Source organism: Melanerpes formicivorus, unplaced genomic scaffold, assembly GCF_026170545.1.
Source record: "Melanerpes formicivorus ecotype bairdi unplaced genomic scaffold, bMelFor1.0.p_v2 SCAF_124, whole genome shotgun sequence".
In the NCBI taxonomy this organism is placed as follows: Eukaryota; Metazoa; Chordata; class Aves; order Piciformes; family Picidae; genus Melanerpes; species Melanerpes formicivorus.
Genome location: NW_027142476.1, coordinates 198,739 through 219,332, shown reverse-complemented (window position 1 = coordinate 219,332; position 20,594 = coordinate 198,739). Strand labels below are relative to the sequence as shown.

Here is a 20,594-nt window from a genome sequence, read left to right as displayed (position 1 = left end):
TCAAACCTGATGCAAATGCATGCATTATCTCACCCTCCAAGTCCAGTTGGGGTTCACCTCCTGTGCCACCAGTGGCAGGGGGGTTGGAACTAGATGATCCTTGTGGTCCCTTCCAACCCTGACTGATACTATGATACTACTCTTAAGCTTGATATGAATTTCAGTCAGTGTGGTTAAAGCAGGAGTTTGCAGTCAGCTCCTCAGTGTAGTGCCATAGCAGGAGGAGTGCAAGGTGGGGGCAGAGAGGCAAGATCCAAAAGCCAACCCCAATTAAAGACTTACAGAGACAGACAGCATATGGTGATGGACCAGAAGCACAGTCTGTGCCTGGAGTATTTGTGCTTTAAACTTGCTCTGATTGTTTCCCATTTCATGGCAACAAAAATGTTTTCTTGTCTGCTGGAGAGAAAGACCTAATCCCCCCTAGCCTGCCAGGTAAATGGAAGTGAAACTGTCTTGCAATCAGCATTTAGGATTGCTGATGAGAGGAGGCAAAAGCAAAGGGCTTGTCATACTTTCCTAGTCTCCTTTTATGGGGTTCACAGGATAGTTTGGGTTGGAAGTTCCAGCCCCCCTGCCATGGGCAGGGACACCTCCCACTAGACCAGGCTGCTCAAAGCCTCATCCATCCTGGCCCTGAACACCTTCAGGCAGGGGGCATCCACAGCCAACATTCCAGTGTCTCACCACCCTCAGTCTAAAGAATTTCTTCTTAATCTCCAGTCTCAATCTCCCCTCTCCCAGCTCAAAGCCATTGCCTCTTGTCCTGTCACTCCCAGCCCTTGTCAAAAGTCCCTCCTCAGCTCTCCTGCAGCCCCCTTCAGCTACTGCAAGGCTGCTCTACTGTCTGCCTGGAGCCTCCTCTGCTGTGCTGAACAGCCCCAGCTCCCTCAGCCTGTCCTCACAGGGAATGTTTGCCAGAGCTCCAGGCTACCTGTTTGTTTCTGACTGGCAGCAGGGTAATGACTATTATCATTAAGAGTAGTTTCTGGGGAAATTAATGCTCTCACCTTGCTGCCTCTGCAGCTCTGAGGGGTTTGGTTTTTCTCCACCATCTCTGTGTAAGTGAAGATAATTCCTACAAAGAGGTTCTGATATTGACCTGTCATCTCACAGGTTGCTTATCAAGCACCACAGAAATTTCATTTAATTTCCTCTTATTATCTGGAGCATCTTATTAAATATCCTGTAGCTGAGAGGCAGCATGGGGTGGACAGGTTCTGTCTCTTTTGCCCTCTACCCCTGGATTATTAACCTTTGGAGGATGACTGGAAGTGTTTCTTACTTTAACCCATAAATAGTTGGGTTAAGTCTTCTTGACCCATAAATCATGGTGAGTCAGTGCCATGTGCATGGCAGTCCTTCACTTAATGCAGTCTCTGGGTAAGGACTAAGGATTTAGTAAGTTGTGTAAGTGTAGAGACCTCTTCCTGTTTCTCTGGTTTGGCTTTTTATCTTCTGATGTTCTCCCAATGCAGCTGGTTTTAGTTGGCTCAGTGAGACTAAAACCAGTCACATGGATCTGAGTCACCAAGCACTGGGTAGCATTTGCTTGCCACTAGATAAAGTAAGAGTGGGGAGGAAACAGATTATGGACCTGGCATTGAGAGCAAAGGGCTGGCTGGAAGCAGAGGGAGGTGGTGGAGTCACCATCACTGGAGGTGTATAAGAGACTGGATGGGGTGCTTGGTGCCATGGTTTAGTTGATTAGATAGTGCTGGGTGATAGGTTGGACTGGATGATCTCAAAGGTGTTTTCCAACCTGGTTAATTCTATTCTGTTCAGAGGAGGGAATGGGGTAGAGGACATAGCAGCAGCTATGTCAGAGTGGCTGGAGAGCAGCCAGGCACAAAGGGACCTGGGGGTAGTGGTGGACAGCTGGCTGAATATGAGCCAGCAGTGTGCCCAGGCAGCAAAGAAGGCCAGTGGCATCCTGGCCTGTATCAAGAATAGTGTGGCCAGCAGGAACAGGGAAGTCAGCACTGGTTAGGCCACACCTTGAGTCTGTGTCCAGTTCTGGGCTCATCAATTTAAGACAGACATTGAGAGACTTGAAGGTGTCCAGAGAAGGGCAAGGAGGCTGGGGAGGGGTCTGGAGCACAGCCGTGTGAGGAGAGGCTGAGGGAGCTGGGGTTGCTTAGCCTGGAGAAGAGGAGGCTCAGGGGAGACCTTCTTGCTCTCTGCAACTCCCTGAAGGGAGGTTGTAGCCAGGTGGGGGTTGGTCTCTTCTCCCAGGCAACCATCACCAGAACCAGAGGACACAGTCTCAAGCTGTGCCAGGGGAAGTTTAGGCTGGAGGTGAGGAGAAAGTTCTTCCCAGAGAGAGTTGTTAGCCATTGGAATGTGCTGCCCAGGGAGGTGGTGGAGTCCCCATCCCTGGAGGTGTTCAAGAGGGGATTGGATGTGGCACTTGGAGCCATGGTTTTGTAGTCATGAGGTGTTGGGTGACAGGTTGGACTTGATGATCTCTGAGGTCTTTTCCAACTTTGTTGATTCTATGGTTCTATGACATTCTTGCCCTTACACTCAGATATTCACTGAATGCCTGGCCCCTGCTTGATTCATTCAAGCTGGCTCTGAGAAAAATCTGCAGAAACCCTTTATAAACAAGCAGTTGTGAGGAGAGGAATTAGCATTTCTGTGGAAGCCATGGCAAACAAGCGGAAAATGAGCTCTCTGAATTGCTGCTGCTTGCTGGGGCTGTCTGGTGGCATCAGTGACCTGGGAGCAGGGAACTGTTCAGTTTTCTTATCACCCTGGCAGTAAATCACCTTCTAGCTTTGAGCAAGCTATTAACCTTTTTTTTTGTGCCTTTCTCCTTGCAGAAAAGGATTAACACCACTTACCTGTCTCACAGGAGTAATTGCTAGATTAATGTTTGGGAAATACTAAGTGCTTCCTGCCATCATTATTGAGACTCCAGCTGATAGCTTAAGAAATGAACAGAGATTTGGAAGGCAGTCTTACTTCTTCTCCTTTTGCCACACAGTGCTGATTTGAGACAAGCAATTTGTTGTGGGTGTAAGACTAGATGTCTTAAACATGGAGCTGAAAGCCCTCCCAGTACCAGAAAGGTGCAGGGAGATGGACCACCTCTCCTGTGAGGGCAGGCTGAGGGAGTTGGGGCTGTTCAGCCTGGAGAATAGAACAGAATAGAATTAACCAGGTTGGAAAAGACTTCAGAGATCATCAAGTCCAACCTATCACCCAGCACCATCTGATCAACTAAACCATGGCACCAAGCACCCCATCCAGTCTCTTCTTATGGTGACTTCACCACCTCCCTGGCAGCACATTCTAGTGGCCAATCTCTCTTGCTGGGAAGAACTTTATCCTCACCTCCAGCCTAAACCTCCCCTGGCACAGCTTGAGACTCTGTCCTCTTCTTCTGGTGCTGGGTGCCTGGGAGAAGAGACCAACCCCCTCCTGGCTACAGTCTTCTTTCAGGGAGTTGGAGAGAGCAAGAAGGTCTCCCCTGAGCCTCCTCTTCTCCAGGCTAAGCAACCCCAGCTCCCTCAGCCTCTCCTCACAGGGCTGTGCTCCAGACCCCTCCCCAGCTTTGTTGCCCTTCTCTGGACACCTTCCAGCAACTCAACCTCTTTCCTAAAGTGAGGGGCCCAGAACTAGACACAGGACTCAAGGTGTGGCCTAACCAGTGCAGAGTACAGGGCAGAATGACGTCCCTGCTCCTGCTGGCCACACTCTTCCTGATGCAGGCCAGGATGCCATTGGCCTTCTTGGCCACCTGGGCACACTGCTGGCTTATGTTTAGGTAGCTGTCAATCAGCACCCCCAGGTCCCTCTCTGTTTGGGAGCTCATTCCTGAGATTCCTGAGATGCTGAGGCTGTTGGGAGGCCTACTCAAAAATTCAGCAGTCTTTTATCTGAGAAAAAAACAGTTACTCATGGATTGCTCTCTGCTGAGGGGTTACAGATGGAGGCTTTGTGCTGGGGTAGTTTCAAACAATTGCTCCTTACCTCTGGAGATCTTGGAAGCAAATGGTGCCCAGAAGCCAGAGTCAAAGTGTGTGTGGTTTCTTTACAGCATCCTTTCAGGAGCAGTGGGACAGTTGGCAGACTTTACCAAAGCTGTTGAGAGACTCTGCAGACTTTAATTAGCATCTCAGGATTGCAGCAGTTGTTTCAGTGCTGCCAAAGGAGGGAATGGTTGTGAGAAAGCGAGATCACACTCTTGTCTTTCATTCTTCCCTTCCTGACAGGTGAATGAGGAAGGCTTCTCAGCAGCTCCTCTGATGCTGGGACACATTTGTAGGATTTGCATCGAATTGCAAAGTCATTTTGCTTTAATGACTTTTCTTTAGCTTTCATCTATTTGTTTCTCCTCTCTTTTGGAAGGGCTGGGCAGCACAGTGTGCATGGAGTGCAATTCTTTCCATGGAAGAACAGGGGACTTGCTTGAGGGAACTGGGATTGTTTAGCCTGGAGAAGAGGAGGCTGAGGGGAGACCTCATTGCTCTCTACAACTCCCTGAAAGGAGGTTGCAGTGGGAATTGGTCTCTTCTCCTAGTCTCATGTAATAGAAGAGGAAGTGGCCTAAAATTGTGCCAGGGGAGGGTTAGGTTGCAGATGAGGAAATATTTATTTGCTGCAGGAGTGGTCAGGCATTGGCACAGGCTGCCCAGGGAGGTGGTGGAGTCCCCATCCCTGGAGGTGTTCAAGAAATGTGTGGCCATGGCACTTGGGGACATGGTTTGATGGCCAGGGTGGTGTTGGGTCGATGGTTGGAATTGATGATCATAGAACTCTCTTGCAACCCAAACAATTCTGTGCTTCTCTGAAAGAAGCAAGATGAAGATGGACTGTGTTTACTCCTACTGATTAGTGGGCTTCAAACAGGGGAGACCTTATTGCTCTCTACAACTACCTGAAAGGAGGTTGTAGCCAGGTGGGGATTGGTCTCTTCTCCCAGGCAACCAGCACCAGAACAAGGGGACGCAGTCTCAAGCTGTGCCAGGGGAAGTTTAGGCTTGAGATGAGGAGAAAGTTCTTCCCAGCAAGAGAGATTGGCCATTGGAATGTGCTGCCCAGGGAGGTGGTGGAGTCCCCATCCCTGGAGGTGTTTAAGAGGGGAGTGGATGTGGCACTTGGAGCCATGGTTTAGTAGTCATGAGGTGCTGGGTGACAGGTTGGACTTGATGATCTCTGAGGTCTTTTCCAACCTTATTGATTCTAAGGTTCTATGAAATGGTTAAAATTGCATTGATAGGGGAAAATAAGTCTTGGTGAAGGGTATGTAGCCTCTTCTGGCCCTCAGACTTGTATATGTTTGTAAGTACATGAATTGAGTACCTGAGCATGACTAAGTAGGTGCTTCACTGTCATTCATATGAAGAGAAGGCTGATAATAGGTATTTTTGTCTCTTTTGTCACTTCTCATCCTCTGTGGCACCTGGCTGGGTGGAGGCTTTTTCTAAGTGCCTGCAGTAGCCCAGGAAATGCTGATTCCCTGAAGACTCTTACCAGCTCCTTCAGTAGATCTACTGTGCCTTCTTTTTTTTGGTACCTAGCCACTGCCTCACACCTGCTCGTGCTTGCTAAAGCTCCAGCCATTGTTTACTGGATAAACCACCTTTTCTTCTTCTTTCTCTTCAAGGCTCTTATCTTTCAAGGACCTTTTCAATACTATCTTGCAGCTTCGGATCTCTATTGTCAGAGCAGACAATGTGTTCCCAAAGCTGCTGCCCGGGAAGTCTGCTCTTTCACTTGTGTTTTGTGCCGTGTAGATGATAAATCAGCACTGGAGGGCAAAAGGGAGCAGGCTGTGTTCGAAACCCAGAGAGGGGAGGCTGGGTCATGGAAATGCATTTGCCATCCTCACCGCTCCCCCTGCTAGTAGGAATACCTTGGTGTTATATTTAGAGCTGGGGTGTTTTGATGTTTGAAACTCAATGTTTGCAGTTTGTCTGGCAAACTGTGTGCTGCATAGATTACCCTGAATTCACATCTCCTGATTTCAGTGCCACCATCTGTGCTGTTGGCTGCTTCTTAGCCTGGTTGGGACTCGTTGCATAAATGCAAGTCGCAAAGAGCTGTTCTGCCCAGAAAGAGAAATCCTATCTGTCCCTGCCTTGAACAATCTCAGCTGCTTTGACCTTACACCAGCAAGGACACCAGGCTGAAGCTGGAAGTGCAGTAGGCTTTATTTTCCCTGTAGGATAGGATAGGATAGGGTAGGATAGGATAGGATAGGATAGGATAGGATAGGATAGGATAGGATAGGATAGGATAGGATAGGACAGGACAGAACAGAACAGACTGGAATGGAATGGAATAGGATAGAATAGAATAGAATAGAATAGAATAGAATAGAATAGAATAGAATAGAATAGAACAGAACGGAACGGAATAGAATAGAATAGAATAGAATAGAATAGAATAGAATAGAATAGAATAGAATAGAATAGAATAGAATAGACCAGGTTGGAAGAGACCTTTGAGATCGTGGCATCCAGCCTATTATCCAACACCACCTAATCAACTAAACCATAGAATCATAGAATCATAGAATCAATAAGGTTGGAAAAGACCTCAAAGATCATCAAGTCCAACCTGTCACCACAGACCTCATGACTACTAAACCATGGCACCAAGCACCCTATCAAGTCTCCTCCTGAACACCTCCAGGGATGGTGACTCCACCACCTCCCTGGGCAGCACATTCCAATGGGCAATCTCTCTCTCTGTGTAGCACTTCTTCCTCACCTCCAGCCTAAAGCTCCCCTGGCACAGCTTGAGACTGTGTCCTCTTGTTCTGGTGCCTGTTGCCTGGCAGAAGAGACCAACCCCCTCCTGGCTACAACCTCCCTTCAGGTAGTTGTAGAGAGCAATGAGGTCTCCCCTGAGTCTCCTCTTCTCCAGGCCAAGCAACCCCAGCTCCCTCAGCCTCCCCTCACAGGGCTGTGTTCCAAACCCCTCCCCAGCTTTGTTGCCCTTCTCTGGACACCTCCCAGCAAGTCAACCTCCTAAAGACCCCCTTGGTGTATTTCCAGGGAAACTCCAGTGTATCCAGTCATGGTCGTGGTTTTCATTGTGTAATCATTTTAATTATGCTCAACGATAAAAGTCAGCCTTGCATGAGGAATGAATGCTCTGGAGAGACAGTGAGAGACTGCTGACAGCTTGGGGAGCATGGTGGAACCCTGCTGGGGGAAGTGCACATGTGGAGAGCAGCTGAGCTCGGCGGGCAGCAGGGCAGAGACCCCCAGCAAGGTCCAGGCGAGGTTTTGGGGGGGGGGGTGCAAAAGGAGTTGAGGATAAGAGGGACAGAGAGCACAAAAGCAGCGAGCTCCAAAAGCATTGTTGGGAAGGTTTCTGAGGGTTTGTGCTTGAATGAATAGCTCCATTACTGAAATAATAAACACTAATTAATATCTGCATCGTTTTGCAAACTGCTAGCTCAGTAAGGTAATTAGTGTAATTAGTGCACAGCACTGCTTGGTAGCATGATAAATGGTAGTGTGGTGGATGTTGACTTTTCCCACTGTGATATATCATCTAATTTATGCAGGGGAGAGGGGGGGAAAAAAAAGGTGAGGAGGAAACCAAGAGGGGAAGGAAGCCAGTGGTGGCAGCAGGGTGGCCTTTTGGTCACTCTCCCTGCATCTGCTGCCTGTGTTCTCACTGTTAAGGGACAGTTCTTTTTCTTACTCTTGCTGCATGGTTTAGTCATGAGGTCTGTGGTGACAGGTTGGACTTGATGATCATTGAGGTCTCTTCCAACCTTGGTGATTCTGTGATCCTTGAGGTCCCTTCCAACCCTAACAATTCTGTGATTCTCTTGTGTTGGGAGTCCCAGAGCTGGACACAGCTGACAAACACATCACTGCAACAAGGACCCTCAATGCAGGATCACTTCTTTGGCTACAAACCTTCTACTTAGAGGTACCGAAGAGAAATGACAGTAGGGAAACTCCTACTGTTGGACTGGAGTTGGACTCGATGGTCTTTGAGGGCTCTTCCAACCTTGGTGATACTGTGAATCTTAGCCCCTGATTGAAAACTGCAAAGAGAGGCCCAAGAAAAGTAAACTAAAACCTGAGACACTGGCAGGTGGTTTTTTTCCCCCTTCAGGGCACTTGTACAAAGGGTGCTAACTCTCTCCAGCAGTAACCCAGGGTGTGCTGGGTATCTCCTTTGCTTTCACACTTTCACACAGACATCATGGAGTCATTAAGGTTTTAAAAGGCTTCTGAGATCAAGTCCAACCTTTAGCCCAACACCTGCTTGACCACTAGACCACATAGAATCACACAATTATTAGGGTTGGAAGGGACCTCAAGGCTCAGCCAGTTCCAACCCCCTGCCATGGCCAGGGACACCTCACACTACAGCAGGTTGCTCACAGCCACATCCAGCCTGGCTGCAAACACCTCCAGGCAAGGAGGCTTCCACCACCTCCCTGGGCAACCTGTGCCAGGCTCTCACCACCCTCATGGGGAACAACTTCTTCCTCACATCCAAGCTGAATCTACCCATTTCTAGTTTTGTTCCATTCCCCCCAGTCCTATCACTCCCTGACACCCTGAGAAGTAAAGTCACTGACCAGAATGAGTTCAATTTCTGCTCAAACCAGGACACAAAGGCCTTGGGCTGAGCTGAAGGACATGCTCAGTGAACAGAAACAAGGTCCCCTGATCCTTCAGAGAATGCCTCAATCAGCTTCATGCAGAGGTATCTAGAGCTGCACTGCAGGGTTAAGACACCAAACCCAAACAAACCAAACCCAGGCTTGTGGGAACATTCCAGCAGGCTCAGCACTCTGGGAATTGTAGAATCACAGAATTGTCAGGGTTGGAAGGGACCTCAAGGCTCAGCCAGTCCCAACCCCCCTGCCATGGGCAGGGACACCTCACACTACAGCAGGTTGCTCACAGCCACATCCAGCCTGGCTGCAAACACCTCCAGGCAGGAGGCTTCCACCACCTCCCTGGGCAGCCTGTGCCAGGCTCTCACCACCCTCATGGGAACAACTTCTTCCTCACATCCAATCTTCCTGGCATCCAATCCACATCTAGCTGCTTTTTGAACACCTCCAGGGCTGGTGACTCATCGAGTAGTGTGGTGGTGAGAGGAAGTTCAGTTCTTCACCCCCCACAGTGTCCAGTGCCAGGACAGAGAACACTAATGAGGTTTTTCTTCCTTATGTTCTGTTTTGTAGAGCCTATGAGAACACCTAAAACGCTGAAGATTGCTGAGATCCAGGCCAGGCACATCGCTGTGGACTGGGAATCCCTGGGCTACAACATCACTCGGTGCCACACTTTCAACGTCACGATTTGCTACCACTACTTCTGCGGTCACAACGAGAGCAAGGCAGACTGCTTGGACATGGACCCCAAAGCACCTCAGCACGTGGTGGATCACCTGCCCCCCTACACCAATGTCAGCCTCAAGATGATCTTAACCAACCCAGAAGGGAGGAAGGAGAGCGAGGAGACCATTATCCAGACAGACGAAGACGGTACGTGCACATGAATCACATCCTTGTCCAGCCTAGCCAGGAGGAAGGAAATGACTTTGTGTGCCCCAGTATGTGCTCAAAGGATGGAAGGGCTCTTCTGTTCATGCATTAATTAGCCCTAAACCAGCAGCTTAAGAAGTGTTACAGCTGTCACCCTGCATACATGGCTCAAACTGTCCATGTAGTGCAAGTCAAACTCAATCTCTCTCTCTCTGGCAAGGAAGAGGAGAGGGTGTCTTGCCCAGTCATTCAAAAGATGTGCTGACAGACTGGAGAGCTGGGCAGAGAGGAACCTAATGAGATTCAGCAAGGATAAGTGCAGAGTCCTGCATCTGGGAAGGAAGAATAAACTGCACCAGTACAGGTTAGGAGGAACTGCTCTGGCCTGCATTAGGAATAGTGTGGCCAGCAGGAGCAGGGAAGTCATTGTGCCCTGTACTCTGCATTGGCTAGGCCACACCTTGAGTCCTGTGTCCAGTTCTGGGCCACTCAGTTTAAGAAGGACATTGAGAGACTTGAAGGTGTCCAGAGAAGGGCAAGGAGGCTGGGGAGGGGTCTGGAGCACAGCCCTGTGAGGAAAGACTGAGGGAGCTGGGGTTGCTTAGCCTGGAGGAGGCTCAGAGGAGACCTTATTGCCCTCTACAACTACCTGAAGGGAGGTTGTAGCCAGGAGGGAGTTGGTCTCTTCTCTCTATCAACCAGCACCAGAACAAGAGGACACACTCTCAAGCTGTGCCAGGGGAGGTTTAGACTCGAGGTGAGGAGGAAGTTCTTCACCGAGCGAGTCATTCGTCATTGGAATGTGCTGCCCAGGGAGGTGGTGGAGTCCCCATCCCTGGAGGTGTTCAAGAGGGGATTGGATGTGGCACTTGGTGCCATGGTCTGGTCATGAGGTCTGTGTTGACAGGTTGGACTCGATGATCCTCGAGGTCCTTTCCAACCTAAGTTATACTGTGATACTGTGAGCTGCAGAGGGCTGGAGAGCAGCCCTGTGGAAAAGGGCCTGAGAGTCCTGGTGGATAACAAGTTCTGCATGGGACAGCAATGTGCCCTGGTGGCCAAGAAGGCCAATGGGATCCTGGGGTGCATTAGGAGGAGTGTGTCCAGCAGAGTGAGGGAGTGAGGGAGGCTGGATGCTCTCAAAGGGCTTTTCCAACCCAAACACTTCTGTGGTTCTTGCAGGTTTTGTAGAATGAGGCTGTTGTTAATTCCATCATGGGGGCATTATCAGTGACTCATTTAGGGGAAGGTAAATAGAGGGATCACAGCATTCTCCTGTATTTTTGCAAACAGCATTAATGAGAAGTAGCCACTGATTACATAATTATCTGAAATGAGCATGGATGTTGTGTGCTTTTCATAAGCAGAAGCTTTGAAAGGCAGATGACAACAGCAGATAATTAGCTTCCTGTTAGATTTTCTGTAGGGCAGAACGTTTTCTGCTGCCACTCTTTCTTCTGAGGATCTGCTAAGCAGCTGAAAACTTTGCAGGCTCTTGCAGCTCAAGTGTCTGCTCCACGATTTATTGTCTCTCTTTGTCTTTACCATCTTGCCCTCACCTCATAGAATCATAGAATCAATAAGGTTGGAAAAGACCTCAAAGATCATCAAGTCCAACCTGTCATCCAAGACCTCATAACTACTAGACCATGGCACCAACTGCCACATCCAGTCCACCTCCAGGGATGGGGACTCCACCACCTCCCTGGGCAGCACATTCCAATGGCTAATAACTCTCTCTGGGAAGAACTTTCTTCTCACCTCCAAAAATAAAAGAGAAGAAAGGGACAGAGAGCTTGACGCATAGAACTGTCAGGGTTGGAAGGGACCTCGAGGATCAGCCAGTTCCATCCCCCCTGCCATGGGCAGGGACACCTCACACCACAGCAGGTTGCTCACTGCCACAGCCAGCCTGGCTGCAAACACCTCCAGGCAGGAGGCTTCCACCACCTCCCTGGGCAACCTGTGCCAGTCTCTCACCACCCTCATGGGGAACAACTTCTTCCTAGCATCCTAACTTCCTAGGTAAAGGCCTGAGAGGAAGGCTCAGGCAGCCTGGGGGTGCCTCCATGCTGGGCAGAGCTGGTGCTTGGCATTTTGAACCCAGCAGAAGCAGCAGCAGTAGCTTTCTCCCTCACTGTGACTCAGCAGCAGGCAGGCGAGCTCTGAGCTGCCTCTTCCCAAGGGCTCTGCCAGCTCAGAGCGACCCTTGGAAGAGCAGTGGAGGGAGGATGGGATTAAAGCAGCTAAATGCTTCCTTAATTCTTAATTGGAAACAGATGCACAAGACTGCATTAGGGGGAACGGTGACATTAGCTCTGAGACAGCAGCTGAGGAGAAAGCAGAGTGAAGCTCCAAGTGTTTGATGTGACTTCAGCACTGTGAGGGAGTGTGGCAGCAGGCAAACAGCTCATTGGGAAAGATCACTTGGCATTGGGTAAATCCTCATTTGAGGGCTTAAAGTATAGCAGTGTCAAGGGCTAGGCTGGACTGGCCACTAAGTGGGTGACAGACACTTTATACTAAGCCCTCTCCCCTCCCCAGGTGGAAGAGAAAGGGAGTAAGGCAGAGAGACTTAAAGGTTGGACAAGCAAATGAAACCAGCTTGAATGAAAACAGGACCAGTGAAATGAAATACAGAGAGGGACAAAGCCAATGTCCAACCCAGCCCTGCTGATGGCAGTTACATCACTGTCACCACTGATGCTGTGGGCAGGCACTGGAGAAGTCCCAGCCTGGACTCAGCACCAGGCAGGAACCAGATTCAGCAGCTGGATTCTGGAACTGGATTCAGGAACTCATGGATTGAGGTTGTAGGCAGAATGGACAGAGCCCTGCTGGGACACCAGACATTGAACAGGAGGCTTGACCCTGGTGATCCCTCAGCTTTATCCTCAGTGTGGCATCTATGGGAGGGAATTCTTCAGTCAGCTTATGGTCACCTTGACTGTCCACTCCTCCCTACAGGTGTGGACTTCTACTTTCTGCTCCTCAGCCTAGCACACAAGATTTAGCAGTGACCTTGCTCTGCACCAATCCTTAGTACTAACTAGAAACACTGAGTGTTATCACAGCTGGAAGCAGCCACTGCCTCTGCAAACCTGTCATGAGCTGCAGGAAGTACAATTAGGAGACTGAGCTGAGAAGTAAAGTCACTGACCAGAATGAGTTCAATTTCTGCTCAAACCAGGACTCAAAGGCCTTGGGCTGAGCTGAAGGACATGCTCAGTGAACAGAAACAAGGTCCCCTGATCCTTCAGAGAATGCCTCAATCAGCTTCATGCAGAGGTATCTAGAGCTGCACTGCAGGGTTAGCACACCAAACCCAAACAAACCAAACCCAGGCTTGTGGGAACATTCCAGCAGGCTCAGCACTCTGGGAATTGTAGAAGCATGGAATTGTTAGGGTTGGAAGAGAGCTCAAGGCTCAGCCAGTTCCAACCCCCCTGCCATGGGCAGGGACACCTCACACTGCAGCAGGTTGCTCACAGCCACATCCAGCCTGGCTGCAAACACCTCCAGGCAGGAGGCTTCCACCACCTCCCTGGGCAACCTGTGCCAGGCTCTCACCACCCTCATGGGGAACAACTTCTTCCTCGCATCCAATCTCCCCATTTCTAGTTTTGCTCCATCGCCCCCAGTCCTATCAGTCCCTGACACCCTCAAAAGTCCCTCCCCAGCTTTCTTGTAGCCTCCTTCAGATCCTGGAAGGCCACAATTAGGCCTCTTCAGAGCCTTCTCCTCTCCAGACTGAACAACCCCAGCTCTCTCAGTCTGTCCTCATGGGTGAGGTGCTCCAGCCCTCTGCTCATCCTCATAGCCCATGACTAAGAGAGAGAAGTTGAAATGGGAGGTTGTCCGTAAATGGCACTGCTGAAGGTATTGACCCTCAGTCTTTGGCCAAAAAGGGAAGCTGGTGACCTACATGTCCATGAGCAGGGAGAAAATGTGATGTTAAATAGTCAGAGAAGGGAGGAACATTTATGTCTTTAGCAGCAGTGAGCTGAAATTGATTCTAGCTGACCTACTGCCATTGGTGAGAGGAGGCTGGGATGACCTATTTGTCCTCCAGCTTGGGAAGACAGCCCCAGTTCTGCTTTTCAGATGGCAGGTAAGATTTGCTATCAGCACATCATCCAGAAGGGGGGGAGAAAAGTGCTTGCAGAAGGGCAGCTGGGCTCTTTTTATTAAAGACCTCAGAAAAGTTAATTTGGGAGAAAGTGAGAAAAATATTGACATTCCTAGCAGAGATTTACCTTTTTCTTAAGCTCCTGCTGGACAAATGAGAAGTGAAGTCAGCTGTTGGAAGGTCTTGCAGAGACTAGAGATGCTTTATATTAATAGCTCAGGAAAAACTTGGCCCTAGAAGCAGAGAATTGTTCACCTATTTAGTTTTCCTACTGTCATTTCTCTTGGGTACCTCTAAGCAGAAGGTTTGTAGCCAAAGAAGTGATCCTGCATTGAGGGTCTTTGTTGCAGTGCTGTGTTTGTCAGCTGTGTCCAGCTCTGGGGCTCCCAACACAAGAGAATCACAGAATTGTTAGGGTTGGAAGGGACCTCAAGGATCACAGAATCACCAAGGCTGGAAGAGACCTCAAAGATCATCAAGTCCAACCTGTCACCACAGACCTCATGACTAAACCACGGCACCAAGTGCCACATCCAATCCCCTCTTGAGCACCTCCAGGGATGGGGACTCCACCACCTCCCTGGGCAGCACTTTCCAATGGCTAACAACTCTCTCTGGGAAGAACTTTCTCCTCACCTCCAATCTAAACTTCTCCTGGTGCAGCTTGAGACTGTGTCCTCTAGTTCCAACTCCCTGCCATGGTTAGAGGACAGGTGCAGAGGAGGTGCAGCCAAGATGATCGAAGTGCTGGAGCCCCTCTCTTCTGAAGACAGGTGGAAAAAGTTGGGGCTGTTCAGCCTGGAGAGGAGAAGGCTCCAGGGAGACCTTAGAGCAGCATTCCAGTATCCGAAGGGGACCTGCAGGAAGGTTGGGGAGGGACTGTTTTGAAGCCATACACCAGCCCTGCTCCTTCAGAAGGAGAACAGCAGCTGAGGGAACTGGGGTTGTACAGCCTGGAGAAACAGAGGCTGAGGGGAAGAGCTCATTGATCCCTGCAACTCCCTGAAAGGAGGCTGCAGTGAGCTTAGTGGTGTTCTCTTCTCCTTAGTATCAGGTGACAGGAGAAAATGGCCTCAAGTTGCACCAGGGGAGGTTTAGATTGGGTATTACAAGAAAATTCTTCACTGAAAGGGTTCTCAAGTTCTCTCCAGGATCTGCAGGGGGCTACAGGAAGGCTGGGGAAGGACTTCTCAGGATCTCAGGTAGTGATAGGACTAGGGGGAATGGAATGAAGCTGGAGGTGGGGAGATTCAGGCTAGAGGTGAGGAGGAAGTTCTTCCCCATGAGAGTGGTGAAGCCCTGGAATGGGTTGTCCAGGGAGGTGGTCGAGGCCCTGTCCCTGGAGGTGTTTAAGGCCAGGCTGGCTGAGGCTCTGGCCAGGCTGATCTAGTGTGGGGTGTCCCTGCCCATGGCAGGGGGGTTGGAACTAGCTGATCCTTGTGGTCCCTTCCAACCCTGACTGATACTATGATACTGTGAAGTTACAGGCTGCCCAGGGGTGTGGTTGAATCCCCATCCCTGGAGGTGTTTCAAAGGGACAGAGATGTGGTGCTGGGGGACATGGTTTGGCACCAGCCTTGCTAGAGCTAGAGAAGGGTTGGGCTAGATGCTCTTAAAGGGCTTCTCCAAAGCCTGTGATGGGGGGATTCAGTGATGGGGGGGATTCAGTGATGGGGGGATTCACAGGATGTTAGGGGTTGGAAGGGACCTTTGAAGATCATCAAGTCCAACCCCCCCTGCCAGAGCAGGACCATAGAATCCACCACAGGTCACACAGGAACACATCCAAATGGGTCCTGAAAGTCTCCAGAGAAGGAGACTCCACAACCTATGCTCCAGTTGCTCTGTGAGCCTCACAGTGAAGAAATTCCTCCTCATGTTGAGGTGGAACCTCCTGTGCTGGAGCTGATATCCATTGCCCCTTGTCCTATCCCAGGGGGCAACTGAGCAGAGCCTGTCCCCCATCCCTCAGATATTTGTAAACATTTATTAAATGCCCTCTCAGTCTTCTCCTCTCCAAACCAAAAAGCCCCAGGGCTCTCAGCCCCTCCTCAGAGAGCAGTGCTCCAGCCCCTCAGTCACCCTGCTGTTGTCTGCTGCTATCCAGGGGGAAAAAAAATTCACCCTTGCAGAACTTTTTTTGTTTTATTAAAACTTGTTGTCTTGATCTGCAGAGCACAGGTTTGCCCACCAAGCAAAATGAAAGATGTCATTGTACGAGCCAGCACTGTGCTGCTGTGTACTGGTGGGTTTGTTCTTTTTGCATGGAGGCAAAGCAAGCCAGGAACTGCAGGTGGACATTAGGAAAGATGTATGGGTTATTTGAAAACCCCATCCTTTCCTTTCCCCACCACATCTGCCTCTTTGCCACCCCACCTGCCCCATTTCCCTCCTTTTTCCCCTCAAACTCACAGCACCTGGGCTCTATTGGAGCCTCCTCCCACCCCAGGTGTGGCCACTTTGCCCTCCCCACCCACTCCCCTATTTAATCTCCCCCAGGAAAGGCAGGAGCCCTAAGCTGAGCCCATCTGGGCTGGAGGATCCTCCTCTCATCTCTGGTGAGTGCCCCTGGTGCACACTGGGTGATGGTGGTGGTGACAACAAAGGCCGGGGGGCCTGGTGGCCCCCCGGTTGTTAGGGCAATGATTGATGACTACTCCAATATCCTCCACGGGTGCTGGCTGGGGCTCCTTGCTGGGGCTGAGCTCCTCTGGGTGGTATCTTGGCTGGTTGAGGGTCTTGCCCCTAGCTCTGGGATAGATGGTGGAGCAGGAGCTGTTTAGGCAGGGTGGAGGATGGTGTAGAGGGAGCAGGAGCTGCTTTGGGAAGATGAAGTGGGGTGGTGGGAGGGACAAAGGCCTGGTGGCTCCCCAGTTAGGTAGAAAGGCATATTGAATGGAGAACTTATTGAAGGGAGAAAAGGAGCATTGAGGTAATTCAGAGTTTCCAAAGGATTCTTTGCCTTTGCTGCTGCCTTTCCAGCACTTTCTGCCTTCATGTCTCCTGACTGGTATCACAGTATAACTAAGGTTAGAAGAGACCTCGAGGATCATCGAGTCCAACCTATCAACACAGACCCCATGACTAGACCATGGCACCAAGTGCCACATCCAATCCCCTCTTGAACACCTCCAGGGATGGGGACTCCACCACCTCCCTGGGCAGCACATTCCAATGACAAATGACTCGCTTGGTGAAGAACTTTCTCCTCACCTCCAGCCTAAACCTCCCCTGGCACAACTTGAGACTGTGTCCTCTTGTTCTGGTGCTGGTTGCTAGAGAGAAGAGACCAACCCCCAGCTGGCTACAACCTCCCTTCAGGGAGTTGGAGAGAGCAAGAAGGTCTCCCCCGAGCCTCCTCTTCTCCAGGCTAAGCAACCCCAGCTCCCTCAGTCTCTCCTCACAGGGCTGTGCTCCAGACCCCTCCCCAGCCTCCTTGCCCTTCTCTGGACACCTTCAAGTCTCTCAATGTCCTTCCTAAATTGAGGAGCCCAGAACTGGACACAGGACTCAAGGTGTGGCCTAACCAAAGCAGAGTACAAGGGCACAATGACTTCCCTGCTCCTGCTGGCCACACTGTTCCTAATGCAGGCCAGGATGCCATTGGCCCTCTTGGCCACCTGGGCACACTGCTGGCTCATATTCAGGCAGCTGTCAATCAGCACCCCCAGGTCTCTCTCTGTTTGGCAGCTCTCATCCACTCTGACCCCAGCCTGTAGCTCTGCGTGGGGGGGTTGTGGCCAAAGTGCAGCACCTGGCACTTGGACTTGTTGAATGCCATCCTGTTGGACTCTGCCCATCTGTCCAGTCAGTCAAGATCCCTCTGCAGAGCCCTTCCACCCTCTAACTGACCAACATCTGCTCCTAACTTGGTGTCATCTGCAAACTTGCTGATGACTGACTCGACCCTCTCATCCAGATCATCAATTGAGATATTGAACAGGATGAGGCCCAGCACTGATCCCTGGGGCACACCACTGGTGCCTGGCTGCCAGCTGGCTGTGGCACCATTCACCACCACTCTCTGGGCTCAGCCTCCAGCCAGTTCCTAACCCAGCACAAAGTGTAGTGGTCCAAGCCACGAGCTTAGCCAGCAGTTTGCTGTGGGGGACGGTGTCAAAGGCCTTGCTGAAGTCCAGGCAGACCACATCCACAGGCCTCCCCACATCCACCAGGCAGTCACCTGATCACAGAAGAAGATCAGGTTGGAGAGGCAGGATCTGCCCTTCCTGAATCCATGTTGGCTGGACCTGAGCCCTTGGCCATCCTTCAGGTGCAGTTATTGCCCCCAGGATGATCTGCTCCATCACTTTCCCTGGCACTGAGGTCAGGCTGCCAGGCCTGGAGTTTCCAGGTTCCTCCATCTGACCCTGCTTGTGGATGGGGACCACATTGGCCAGTTTCAGTCACCTGGGACCTCACCAGTGAGCCAGGACTGGAGGAAAATGATGGAGAGCAGCTTGGCAGCTCATCTGCCAGCTCTCTCAGCACCCTAGGATGGATCCCATCCGGTCCCATGGACTTGTGAGTGCCCAAGTGGGTCAGCAGGTCCTGAACTAACTCCTCATGGATTCAGTGCTTGGGGGGGGGATTCAGTGAGTGATTTTTGTGGTGATTCAGTGATTTAGATAGCAGAAGAGACTGCCTGTCACCACCTCTTGAGAATGAGCACCTCCCTTTGGAGAAAGGCTGGGGGTTTGTTGGTGGTACACTTCTTGAGCACCACAAAGGACTTTTTCCCAGCATAACCATGCATGTGTCTGCACACAGTCTTTACCATATAGCATAATAATCCTCTGCACAAGTCTCATGGAGGGTAATAATAGCAATAATAATAAAAGGCCTCTGTTTACATGCACCTCCATTATTTTGCAGCAGGAAAACTGAAGCAATATCAATTCACTTTTATAGTGCTTGGTGTCAGCTAATAGGTTGTTCTTCCAGAAGTAATGAATTATAATGGAATTTCCCCATGGAGTTAGGGGAGGACAAGGTTTAGGTGACACTGTTTGTGCATAGCAATCTATTTGTGGCTGTGGCATAATTTACTATAGCTCTCCTGCTCTAAAATGAGTTGATCTGATGTCAGCTTGATGGTTTGTACCTTTATTATGCATAGTGTGCAGAAAAGTCCACCCCTCCTCCATGCACCTAGAAGAGAAGATCATCAGCTATTCACTAGATGAATATATGGCTTCATTAAAAGGCCTCTGAAGATGCCTGTAAATCCTGGTGGAAGGGCTTGTGATGTTGCCACCATAAAACCTTCCTGAAATTCCCTTTCAATTTGTTTCATGTTGCTTTTATAGAATCATAGAACAGTTGCAGTTGGGAAAGACCTCTGAGATCATCAAGTCAACCCACCCAGCACCACCATGGCCATTAAGCCATGTCCCAAAGTGCCATGGCCACAGGTTCCTTGAACACCCCCCAATGGTGGGGGGGAAGGGACCTCTAGAGATCATTGAGTCCAACCCCCCTGCCAAAGCAGGATCACCCAGGGCAGGCCACAAAGGAACAGACCCAGACTGATAGGGTTGGAAGGGACCTCTAGAGATCATTGAATCCACCCCCCCTGCCAAAGCAGGATCACCCTGGGCAGGCCACAAAGGAGCACATCCAGAATGGTAGGGTTGGAAGGGACTTCTAGAGATCATTGAATCCACCCCCCCTGCCAAAGCAGGATCACCCTGGGCAGGCCATAAAGAAACACATCTGGAATGGTAGGGTTAGAAGGGACCACTAGAGATCATTGAGTCCAACCCCCCTGCCAAAGCAGGATCACCCAGGGCAGGCCACAAAGGAACAGACCCAGAGTGATAGGGTTAGAAGGGACCTCTAGAGATCATTGAGTCCAACCCCCCTGCCAAAGCAGGATCACCCATGGCAGGCCACAAAGGAACACATCCAGAATGGTAGGGCTGGAAGGGACCTCTAGAGATCATTGAATCCACCCCCCCTGCCAAAGCAGGATCACCCATGGCAGGCCACAAAGGAACATATCCAGAATGGTAGGGTTAGAAGGGACCCCCTGCCAAAGCAGGATCACTCAGGGCAGGCCACAAAGGAACAGACTCAGACTGATAGGGTTGGAAGGGACCTCTAGAGATCATTGAATCCAACCCCCCCTGCCAAAGCAGGATCACCCAGGGCAGGCCACAAAGGAACACATCCAGAATGGTAGGGTTAGAAGGGACCTCTAGAGATCATTGAGTCCAACCCCTCTGCCAAAGCAGGAGCACCCAGGGCAGGTCACAAAGGAACAGACCCAGAGTGATAGGGTTGGAAGGGACCTCTAGAGATCATTGAGTCCAGCCCCCCTGCCAAAGCAGGATCACCCAGGGCAGGCCACAAAGGAACACATCCAGATGGGTCTTGAAAGTCTCCAGACAAGAAGACTCTGCAGCTTCTCTGGGCAGTTGGCTCCAGACCCTCACTATTACCTCCTCATGTTGAGGTGGAACCTCCTGTGTTCCAGCTTGTACCTGTTGTTCCTTGCCCTGTCAGTGGGCACCAGCCAAAAGAGACCATCACCTCCTCTGAAACCCAGGCAGTTAAAGCCACCTCAAGGATTTCACTTGTTCAGATAAGTGTAGACCTTGGAAGCTGAGCACAGAATAATGCATGTGAAGGGAAGTGTTTACAGTTGTTGGCTGAGAGGTGGTTGGGTCACACTTCACAAGGTCAGTAGATGGAAAGAAAATCAATGGGAGCAGAATCTTTTACAAAGAGAGGGTGCAAAGGCCAAAGGGTCTGAGTCCAGCTCCTCTAACAGCTACTTAAACTCTTTGCATTATTCACATACCTGGCCATTCTCAGGGAATCTTAACTAATGTACTTGACCTTACTATACACTTGTAATGGTCTGGAGTGTTTTGATGTAGTGTAGGCTGTCCCCAAGTCCAGGGGAAGAGCAAGAGCTCACTTAGGAAGGAGAAGGGGAGTTGAGAAGGCAGCAAAGAGACTCTGTGATGAGTGATGGGG

At 50.4% G+C, this 20,594-nt stretch overlaps 1 protein-coding gene across 9 annotated transcripts in view; it reads left to right on the top strand.

Moving 5' to 3' along the window:
• The window catches only part of PTPRK (protein tyrosine phosphatase receptor type K), a 595,004-nt gene that overhangs the window by 429,019 nt on the left and 145,391 nt on the right, over positions 1–20,594 (top strand). For all 9 annotated transcript variants that reach the window (XM_068167885.1, XM_068167878.1, XM_068167884.1 and 6 more), the window contains exon 8: positions 9,179–9,481. In XM_068167885.1, coding sequence (XP_068023986.1) covers positions 9,179–9,481 — 303 coding nt within the window. The remainder of the gene's footprint in view (positions 1–9,178; positions 9,482–20,594) is intronic.